General features: G+C 28.1%; 1 protein-coding gene across 1 annotated transcript; it reads left to right on the top strand.

The window, feature by feature from the left end:
* Positions 1 to 477: 477 nt before the first annotated feature.
* LOC106399474 (auxin-responsive protein IAA3) lies at positions 478 to 1,700 on the top strand. The gene is made up of 3 exons (XM_013839960.3): positions 478 to 853; positions 936 to 1,247; positions 1,321 to 1,700. The coding sequence occupies exons 1-3, from the start codon at positions 681 to 683 to the stop codon at positions 1,394 to 1,396; spliced, it is 561 nt and encodes a 186-aa protein (XP_013695414.2). The 5' UTR covers positions 478 to 680; the 3' UTR covers positions 1,397 to 1,700.
* Positions 1,701 to 12,297: the final 10,597 nt, after the last annotated feature.

The raw sequence follows: 12,297 nt of genomic DNA, 5'->3' as shown, positions 1-12,297 counted from the left end.
ATACGTGTATGGCCTTGTCATGTCATGATCGTTGATTGCTTGGAGACATAGAGACAAAACTTGTGGGCTTTAAGCCTTTAACAAAATCCAGTAAAGAACAAATACAAGTTTTGTCTCACTGGCAGTGTTTTGAGCTCTTTAAGACCCAAATTATTTCTTCCTTGCAGCTGAAGTCAATGAAACAAACACAACAAATATGAAAAATAAGCTAGATTTTTTGGGTAGAGTTAACTAGGTTGATCTATAACCAGAAGTAAAGAAAATAACCAAATCTGATAAATCATTGGCTTTGAGAGAGATCAAGAGAGAGGTGATGAATACATGCAAATGGCAGACCACATGTGGTAGGGATTAAAGATATGATCTGCACCGTCTATCAAAAGAACGAAAGATAAGTTTTGTGTTTCTTTTTGGTTTTGGACAGTTGGGAGAAAGAGGAAGTGTGTCCCACAAATGTCCCCCTAGAAGATGGGACACACTTTTGCCTCAAAGTTGCTGTTACTGCTACCGACAAGCTTAGCATGTTTCTCTGTTTTTTCCTTTGTCCTTAATTCAAAAATAGTTTCTTCTACGAATCTATGTTATATAAAACATTTAGCGTCCACAAAGCCTCATCTTCATCTTCACCATCATCTTCTTTATAACCATTAGCTCTCCTTTCTTCTCCTGTGTGAAAAAACATGGATGAGTTTGTTAACCTAAAGGCAACCGAGCTGAGGCTGGGACTACCAGGAACAGACAATGTATGTGAAGAAAGAGAAAGAGTTTCTTGCAATAAAAGAACATTACAAGGTGTCACTGAGAATGAGACTGAATCATCAATGATGAAAACGGGAACGTGCCCTCCACGAAAGTAAGTTTAAACACATAACTTCTCTGAATCTAACTTGGTGATGAGGAAAAAAATTAGTTTATTAACAGTGTTTTTTTTGTAGGGCTCAGATTGTTGGATGGCCACCAGTTAGGTCTTCCAGGAAGAACATCATTCAGACTAAGAAGAATGAATCTGATATTGAGGGTGGTCGAGGAGTCTATGTGAAAGTAAGTATGGATGGTGCACCATACTTGAGGAAAATAGATTTGAGTTGTTACAAAGGATACAAAGAGTTGCTGAAAGCTTTAGAGATAATGTTTAATTTCTCTGTTGGAGAGTATTTTGAGAGAGAAGGATATAAAGGTTCAGATTTTGTGCCTACTTATGAAGATAAAGATGGTGACTGGATGCTCATTGGAGATGTTCCATGGGAGTAAGTCTTCAACACATATATGTCAAAAAAAAGAACTTCACAAAAACAACTTCTTATGGGTTTGGTTTTGTAGGATGTTTGTGTGTACTTGCAAGAGACTGAGGATCATGAGAGGATCAGAAGCCAAAGGTGTAGGATGCGGTGTATGAGACAAAGCTACAAGAACCTAAAGAGAGCAGAGTTTCTTTTGGTAAAAAAAAATCTCTTTGTGCTTGGGTTGTCGGGGAAGATCTATGTTCAGGATACCTCATCGGTGAAACTGGAACCTAAATACTTTTGTTTTTGTTTCCAAACAGGGCAAACGGTTGTCCTTGAGTCTATGGTTATGTATTACATTTAAAAAAGTGTTGTGAAGATTGAAAAGTTCTTCTAATGTTTGTAGCAATCTGTTTTGTGTTCTCATTGATCAAAATAGATTTTCAAGCAATACCAATATTCAGAATGTTGATTGTCTGGATAGGACTAGTTAATTCGATCAAAGCACCAATCTAAACAAAGAAAACTTATGTAAAGATATATAAAAGCTTATCTTAGTGGAGATTAACATTTTGTCCATGGTTTAGGGTTCATATCATTAGCCAAAAGCAAAAGAAACCTATCTCTTTGCGTTGGTGACCACATCAAATTCATCTATGTACAAGAAAAGGCAGTAGTGGCAATTAACGAGCAAGAATCCACTTTTTGCCTTTCCCTGAGAAATTATGGGAGAGAAGTCATTATATTCCTTTATAGAATACAAGAAAAATGTATCAAGATGATGCTCTCACCAAAGAATCTGATATTTTCTTAGGAAGTATAGATAACAAAGCTTACGAGCCTTTATAAAATCGTTATTTTCTAAAGAAACATAGACAACAAAGGTTACAAGTCTCTTTGACCATCATCATATGTTAGTTTATGATGTAACTATGCTTTAAAATAATATTGTTATATTTTTTATTTTTTTCAAAATCTATGTATAAACTCATATAAAATATTGAGTTTTACGTTAAACGCTCTATATACTGAAGCCTAAACTTTTTAGTGTTGTTTTAAAATTTCTAACCACATTCTACATTTGTATTAATGTATGTTAAACTCTCATTCATGGTATATGAGAATCGTCATAATTTTTTTCATCAATTAATTTAGTAAAACTTAATAATACTCTCTAAATAGGTGGAATAACACTATAGAATCACTATTTTCTTGAAAAAGAGAGACAACAAGGCTCCAAGACTATTTGAACATCATCATATGTAGTGCATGATGAAACTATGCATTAAAACAATATTGTCAAATTTTTTGAATTTTTTTCAAAATCTATGTCTTAACAACCCCTACGAAAATATTGAGTTTTTGGTAAATGTTTTATATATTGCATCCTATAATCTTTAGTGTTATTTTAAAATTTATAACCACATTCTAAATTTGTATTAATGTTATTTACACTATCTTTCATGGTACATTGGCATCTTTCTAATTTCTATCAATTAATTTTGTAAAACTTCATGTAATCTTTAAATTAGTGTACTAACCTTTATAAAATCATTATTTTCTAGAGAAACATAGACAACAAAGGTTCCAAGCCTCTTTGACCATCATCATATGTTAGTTTAGGATGTAACTATGCATTAAAACAATATTGTTATATTTTTGATTTTTTTCAAAATCTGTGTATAAACCCATACAAAATATTGAGTTTTACGTTAAATGTTCTATGTACTGAATCCTAAACTTTTTAGTGTTGTTTTCAAATTTCTAACCACATTATACATTTGTATTAATGTATGTTAAACTCTCTTTCATGTTATATGAGAATCGTTATAATTTTTTTATCAATTAAATTAGTAAAACTTCATAATACTCGATAAATAGGTGAAATAACCAACATAGAATCTCTATTTTCTTGAAAAATTGAGACAACATAAGCTCCAAACCACTTTGAACATCATCATATATTAGTGCATGATAAAACAATGCATTAAAACAGTATTGTCAATTTTTTTTGAAATTTTTTCAAAATCTATGTGTTAACAACCCCTACGAAAATATTGAATTTTTGGTAAATATTTTATATACTGAAGCCTATAATCTTTAGTGTTATTTTTAAATTTGTAACCACATCCTAAATTTGTATTAATGTTATTTAAACTCTCTTTCATGGTACATTGGCATCTTTCTAATTTTCTATTAGTTAATTTTGTAAAACTTCATGTAATCCCTAAATTAGTGGACTAACTTTTATAAAATCATTATTTTCTAGAGAAACATAGACAACAAAGGTTCTAAGCCTCTTTGACTATCATCATATGTCAGTTTAGGATGCAACTATGCATTAAAAAAATATTGTTATATTTTTGAATTTTTTCAAAATCTGTGTATAAACCCATACGAAATATTGAGTTTTACGTTAAACGCTCTATATACTGAAGCCTAAAAGTGTTGCTTTAAAATTTATAACCATATTCTATATTTGTATTAATGTATGTCAACTCTCTTTCATGGTATATGAGAATCGCTATAATTTTTTATCAATTAATTTAGTAAAACTTCATAATACTCCCTAAATAGGTGGAATAACCACTATATAATCACTATTTCTTGAAAAACTGAAACAAGAAAGGCTTCAAACCTCTTTGAACATCATCATATGTTAGTGCAGAATGCAAATATGGATTAAAACAATATTGTCAAATTTTTTGAAATTTTCTCAAAATCTATGTGTTAACGCTTTTTTGAAATTTTCTCAAAATTTTCCCCTACGAAAATATTGAGTTTTTGGTTAATGCTTTATATACTTAAGCATATAATCTTTAGCGTTATTTTTAAATTTGTAACCACATTCTAAATTTGTATTAATGTTATTTAAACTATATTTCATGGTACATTGACATCTTTCTAATTTTCTATCAGTTAATTTTGTAAAACTTCACGTAATCCCTAAATTAGTGGACTAACCTTTATAAAATCATTATTTTCTAGAGAAACATAGACAAAAAATATTTCAAGCCTCTTTGACCATCATCATATGTTAGTTTAGGATGCAACTATTTATTAAAAAAATATTGTTATATTTTTGAATTTTTTTAAAATCTGTGTATAAACCCATATAAAATATTGAGTTTTACGTTAAACGCTCTATATACTGAAACCTGAACTTTTTAGTGTTGCTTTAAAATATCTAACCACATTCTACATTTGTATTAATGTATGTTAAACTCTGTTTCATGGTATATGAGAATCATTATAATTTTTTTATCAATTAATTTAGTAAAATTTCATAATACTTCCTAAATAGGTGAAATAATCACTATAGAATCGCTATTTTCTTGAAAAACGGAGACAACAAAGGCTCCAAACCTCTTTGAACATATCATATGTTAGTGCAAGATGCAACTATGCATTAAACAATATTGTCAAATTTTTTGAAATTTTCTCAAAATATACTTGTTAACCCGTACGAAAATATTAAGTTTTTGGTAAATGTTTTATATACTGAAGCCTATAATATTTAGTGTTATTTTTAAATTTGTAATCACATTCTATATTTGTACTAATTTTATTTAAACTCTCTTTCATGATACATTGGCATCTTTTTAATTTTATATTAGTTAATTTTGTAAATTTTCATGTAATCCCTAAATTAGTGGACTAGCCTTTATAAAATCATTATTTTCTAGAGAAATATAGACAACAAAGGTTTCAAGCCTCATTGACCATCATCATATGTTAGTTTAGGATGCAACTATGCATTAAAAAATATTGTTATATTTTAAAATTTTTTCAAAATATGTGTATAAACCCATACGAAATATTGAGTTTTACGTTAAACGCTCTATATACTGAAGCCTAAAATTTTTAGTGTTGCTTTAAAATTTCTAACCACATTCTATATTTGTATTAATGGATGTCAACTCTCTTTCATGGTAAATGAGAATCGCTGTAATTTTTTTATCAATTAATTTAGTAAAACTTCATAATACTCCTTAAATAGGTGGAATAACCACTATATAATCACTATTTCTTGAAAAACTGAAACAAGAAAGGGTTCAAACCTCTTTGAACATCATCATATGTTTGTGCAGGATGAAAATATGCATTAAAACAATATTGTCAAATTCTTTGAAATTTTCTCAAAATCTATGTGTTAACAACCCCTACGAAAATATTGAGTTTTTGGTTAATGCTTTATATACTAAACCCTATAATATTTAGCGTTATTTTTATATTTGTAACCACATTCTAAATTTATATTAATATTATTTAAACTCTACTTCATGGTACATTGGCGTCTTTCTAATTTTCTATCAATTAATTTTGTAAAATTTCATGTAATCTTTAAATTAGTGGACTAACCTTTATAAAATCATTATTTTCTAGAAAATCATAGACAACAAAAGTTCTAATCCTCTTTGACCATCATCATATGTTAGTTTAGGATGCAACTATGCATTAAAAAAATATTGTTATATTTTTGAATTTTTTCAAAATCTATGTATAAACCCATACGAAATATTGAGTTTTATGTTAAACGCTCTATGTACTGAATCCTAGACTTTTTCGTGTTGTTTTCAAAATTATAACCCCATAATACATTTGTATTAATGTATGTTAAACTCTCTTTCATGGTATATGAGAATTGTTATAATTTTTTTATCTATTAAATTAGTAAAACTTCATAATACTTCCAAAATAGGTGAAATAACCAATATAGAATCGCTATTTTCTTGAAAAATGGAGACAAAAAAAACTTCAAACCTCTTTGAACATTATCATATGTTAGTGCATGATGAAACAATGCATTAAAACACTATTGTCTAATTTTTTGAAATTTTCTCAAAATTTAATGAAAATATTGAGTTTTTGGTAAATATTTTATATACTGAAGCCTATAATTTTTAGCGTTATTTTTAAATTTGTAACCACATCCTAAATTTGTATTAATGTTATTTAAACTCTCTTTCATGGCACATTGACATCTTTCTAATTTTCTATCAATTAATTTTGTAAAACTTCATGTAATCTTTAAATTAGTGGACTAACATTTATAAAATCATTATTTTCTAGAGAAACATAGACAACAAAGGTTTCAAGCCTCTTTGACCATCATCATATGTTTGTTTAGGATGCAACTATGCATTAAAACAATATTGATATATTTTTGAATTTTTTCAAAATCTGTGTATAAACCCATACGAAATATTGAGTTTTATGTTAAACGCTCTATGTACTGAATCCTAAATTTTTTCGTGTTGTTTTTAAAATTCTAACCACATTGTACATTTATATTAATGTATGTTAAACTCTCTTTCATGGTATATGAAAATCGTTATAATTTTTTTATCAATTAAATTAGTAAAATTTCATAATACTTCCTAAATAGGTGAAATAACCAATATATAATCGTTATTTTCTTGAAAAACGGAGACAACAAAAACTTCAAACCTCTTTGAACATCATCATATGTTAGTGCATGATGAAACTATGCATTAAAACACTATTTTCAAATTTTTTGAAATTTTCTCAAAATATATGTGTTAACAACCCCTACGAAAAGATTGAGTTTTTGGTAAATATTTTATATACTGAAGCCTATAATCTTTAACGTTATTTTTAAATTTGTAACCACATTCTAAATTTTTATTAATGTTATTTAAACTATCTTTCATGGTACATTGGCATCTTTCTAATTTTCTATCAATTAATTTTGTAATACTTCCTGTAATCTTTAAATTAGTGGACTAACCTTTATAAAATCATTATTTTCTAGAGAAACATAGACAACAAAGGTTCCAAGCCTCTTTGACCATCATCATATGTTAGTTTAGGATGTAACTATGCATTAAAACAATATTGTTATATTTTTGATTTTTTTTAAAATCTGTGTATAAACCCATACAAAATATTAAGTTTTACGTTAAACGCTCTATGTACTGAATCCTAAACTTTTTAGTGTTGTTTTCAAATTTATAACCACACTAGAGGGGTGTCCGCGCTTCGCGCGGAATATTGTTTTATTGTTGTTAAAAGTATGATATTTTGGATAATGTAATTAGATGATCACTTTTATTTGTTAAGAATGTTATTTGGTGTTTTTATTGTGTTATTTAGTAGTAATAGTGATATGTTAATATATTTTGTCTTTGTTTTTTCAATAATGTGTTTTTTTCAGTATAGTAGTGAAGCGAGCATATAATGTAAAAATATATTGAATTTCAATAACTTAAATTTGCATTTATGCATTTGTTGATTCTAAAATTAACGGTTTCAGCATCAAAATTATTTTTTATTCTTTTCATATTTTTGAACATTATAACTTTCAAGATGTTTTTATCTTTTTCCCATATTTTGAAATTGAGCCTTCAACATCTATGTATTTTGTTTACCTTTCTGGTATGCGGTGTTTCTCATCATCACCGCAAAAGACTCACCTCATGCTATTGTTATTTATCGCCTTCTTCACCTTGAGATTTCTGGTATTTGTTGTAAATCGGGTTTAGGAGTTCCCAGTTGTGCGGTTGTTTCTAGCGTTGTTTTAGGCTGCTCCATTCAATATAGGATTTTCCTCTTCTTCCTTAGATTTTAGCTGTTGTTATGAACTGCATCTCTTTGGGTTGGGTCAGAGTTTAGTCGTCTTTAAAGTTGTTTTACTCGTCGTTAGCTTACCATTGGTACTCCCTTGTCGTCTTGGTTTTCAATATATGGTTTTTGGTGATTTGACTTCTATAGCTCGAGGACGGCTCCACGGTGATTTTGTTTTGTCTACCCTTCCATTTATGTTCCCTCATCTCGTTGCAGCTTTCATCGTTGCTTGCGTCTCTGTGACTCTCTCTTTCGCCATGTTTGCCACTCCAGGTTTGGATAATGTTCTCCTCCGAGTATGCTCTGTAGATTTGGAAGATTGTTTCTGGTCTCAAGTCTGGGCTCATGTTTCTCGGGGTTGGCTTTCGTTCTCCCTCACTCATGTTGTTCTCTTCTTCCTTTGCTTCCCTTAGTATAAGTGTGCGATATTAGTCTCTTGGAGCTTTGGTCCCTTCTATCCCGAGCTTTGTGGTTCTTCACCGGCATAGGCGTCTTGTTTGTGCTTGTTTAGTTTGTGAGGTGATTCTTACCTCTTAGCTGGTGGTTGTGCTTATCGTTCGTTATGTATGTCTCTTCCTGCTTCGTGGTGATTTTGGCCTTCTGTTGATTATTCTTCCTCTAACCTGCTTTCTTGATTCTTTGCATTGGTCCTTGATCACGCTCATTTGTGTTTGAGAGATTGTTTTATCTCAAGATTATCTTTCTACATTTTACTGACTTTTGATTGTTCTGGCCAAGACACTCTATGATAAAGTGGGGTAAGTTAGTTTTCGTTCTTGATCGCCTTTGAGTTCTGGACCTTTATTGAGTTAGTATTACTTTGACATTTTTTTCTCTGTGAGGTTTTATGTTTAGATTATATTATGCTTTAGTTTGGTTAATATTAAAATAAATATATAGTTGTAAATGAAATAATAGAAAATAATAAAATCGCGAAAGTTTATATTATTTTTAGCTGTGAATAAATTAAATATTTAAAATACATTTATATTTTTTTACTTATTTCTTTATTCGTTTTGCAATTTTTTGAACAATAAAATAGATTAAAATAGATGATCAAACTTCAAATGATGATGGTTAGTGTGAGAAGGATTAGATAGTGTATAATTAGGAAATAGTGAACCAAATTGCAATAATTTAAAAGAAGAATGATCTAAAATGTAAAAAAACAAAAAAGTGGACACATGTCAACAAACCCCCATTCCACATGTCATAAGAAGAGAGAAAAGTCTACTTTATATATATAGATTATACATTTGTATTAATGTATGTTAAACTCTCTTTCATGGTATATGAGAATCGTTATAATTTTTTTATCAATTAAATTAGTAAAACTTCATAATACTCGATAAATAGGTGAAATAACCAACATAGAATCGCTCTTTTCTTGAAAAATGGAGACAACAAAAGCTCCAAACCACTTTGAACATCATCTTATGTTAGTGCATGATAAAACAATGCATTAAAACAGTATTGACAATTTTTTTTGAAATTTTCTCAAAATCTATGTGTTAACCCCTACGAATATATTGAGTTTTTGGTAAATATTTTATATACTGAAGCCTATAATCTTTAGTGTTATTTTTAAATTTGTAACCACATTCTAAATTTGTATTAATTTTATTTAAACTCTCTTTCATGGTACATTGGCATCTTTCTAATTTTCTATTAGTTAATTTTGTAAAACTTCATGTAATCCCTAAATTAATGGAATAACCTTTATAAAATTATTATTTTCTAGAGAAACATAGACAACAAAGGTTGTAAGCCTCTTTGACCTTCATCATATATTAGTTTAGGATGCAACTATGCATTAAAAAAATATTGTTATATTTTTGAATTTTTTCAAAATCTGTGTATAAACCCATACGAAATATTGAGTTTTACGTTAAACGCTCTATATACTGAAGCCTAAAATTTTTAGTGTTGCTTTAAAATTTCTAACCACATTCTATATTTGTATTAATGGATGTCAACTCTCTTTCATGGTAAATGAGAATCGCTGTAATTTTTTTATCAATTAATTTAGTAAAACTTCATAATACTCCTTAAATAGGTGGAATAACCACTATATAATCTCTATTTCTTGAAAAACTGAAACAAGAAAGGGTTCAAACCTCTTTGAACATCATCATATGTTTGTGCAGGATGAAAATATGCATTAAAACAATATTGTCAAATTCTTTGAAATTTTCTCAAAATCTATGTGTTAACAACCCCTACGAAAATATTGAGTTTTTGGTTAATGCTTTATATACTAAACCCTATAATATTTAGCGTTATTTTTATATTTGTAACCACATTCTAAATTTATATTAATATTATTTAAACTCTACTTCATGGTACATTGGCGTCTTTCTAATTTTCTATCAATTAATTTTGTAAAATTTCATGTAATCTTTAAATTAGTGGACTAACCTTTATAAAATCATTATTTTCTAGAAAATCATAGACAACAAAAGTTCTAATCCTCTTTGACCATCATCATATGTTAGTTTAGGATGCAACTATGCATTAAAAAAATATTGTTATATTTTTGAATTTTTTCAAAATCTATGTATAAACCCATACGAAATATTGAGTTTTATGTTAAACGCTCTATGTACTGAATCCTAGACTTTTTCGTGTTGTTTTCAAAATTATAACCCCATAATACATTTGTATTAATGTATGTTAAACTCTCTTTCATGGTATATGAGAATTGTTATAATTTTTTTATCTATTAAATTAGTAAAACTTCATAATACTTCCAAAATAGGTGAAATAACCAATATAGAATCGCTATTTTCTTGAAAAATGGAGACAAAAAAAACTTCAAACCTCTTTGAACATTATCATATGTTAGTGCATGATGAAACAATGCATTAAAACACTATTGTCTAATTTTTTGAAATTTTCTCAAAATTTAATGAAAATATTGAGTTTTTGGTAAATATTTTATATACTGAAGCCTATAATTTTTAGCGTTATTTTTAAATTTGTAACCACATCCTAAATTTGTATTAATGTTATTTAAACTCTCTTTCATGGCACATTGACATCTTTCTAATTTTCTATCAATTAATTTTGTAAAACTTCATGTAATCTTTAAATTAGTGGACTAACATTTATAAAATCATTATTTTCTAGAGAAACATAGACAACAAAGGTTTCAAGCCTCTTTGACCATCATCATATGTTTGTTTAGGATGCAACTATGCATTAAAACAATATTGATATATTTTTGAATTTTTTCAAAATCTGTGTATAAACCCATACGAAATATTGAGTTTTATGTTAAACGCTCTATGTACTGAATCCTAAATTTTTTCGTGTTGTTTTTAAAATTCTAACCACATTGTACATTTATATTAATGTATGTTAAACTCTCTTTCATGGTATATGAAAATCGTTATAATTTTTTTATCAATTAAATTAGTAAAATTTCATAATACTTCCTAAATAGGTGAAATAACCAATATATAATCGTTATTTTCTTGAAAAACGGAGACAACAAAAACTTCAAACCTCTTTGAACATCATCATATGTTAGTGCATGATGAAACTATGCATTAAAACACTATTTTCAAATTTTTTGAAATTTTCTCAAAATATATGTGTTAACAACCCCTACGAAAAGATTGAGTTTTTGGTAAATATTTTATATACTGAAGCCTATAATCTTTAACGTTATTTTTAAATTTGTAACCACATTCTAAATTTTTATTAATGTTATTTAAACTATCTTTCATGGTACATTGGCATCTTTCTAATTTTCTATCAATTAATTTTGTAATACTTCCTGTAATCTTTAAATTAGTGGACTAACCTTTATAAAATCATTATTTTCTAGAGAAACATAGACAACAAAGGTTCCAAGCCTCTTTGACCATCATCATATGTTAGTTTAGGATGTAACTATGCATTAAAACAATATTGTTATATTTTTGATTTTTTTTAAAATCTGTGTATAAACCCATACAAAATATTAAGTTTTACGTTAAACGCTCTATGTACTGAATCCTAAACTTTTTAGTGTTGTTTTCAAATTTATAACCACACTAGAGGGGTGTCCGCGCTTCGCGCGGAATATTGTTTTATTGTTGTTAAAAGTATGATTTTTTGGATAATGTAATTAGATGATCACTTTTATTTGTTAAGAATGTTATTTGGTATTTTTATTGTGTTATTTAGTAGTAATAGTGATATGTTAATATATTTTGTCTTTGTTTTTTCAATAATGTGTTTTTTTCAGTATAGTAGTGAAGCGAGCATATAATGTAAAAATATATTGAATTTCAATAACTTAAATTTGCATTTATGCATTTGTTGATTCTAAAATTAACGGTTTCAGCATCAAAATTATTTTTTATTCTTTTCATATTTTTGAACATTATAACTTTCAAGATGTTTTTATCTTTTTCCCATATTTTGAAATTGAGCCTTCAACATCTATGTATTTTGTTTACCTTTCTGGTATGCGGTGTTTCTCATCATCACCGCAAAA

The sequence above is a fragment of the Brassica napus genome, chromosome C5, assembly GCF_020379485.1.
Source record: "Brassica napus cultivar Da-Ae chromosome C5, Da-Ae, whole genome shotgun sequence".
NCBI classification, from domain to species: Eukaryota; Viridiplantae; Streptophyta; class Magnoliopsida; order Brassicales; family Brassicaceae; genus Brassica; species Brassica napus.
Note: the sequence above shows the minus strand (reverse complement) of the source record. Positions and strands in the feature narration are given on the sequence as shown.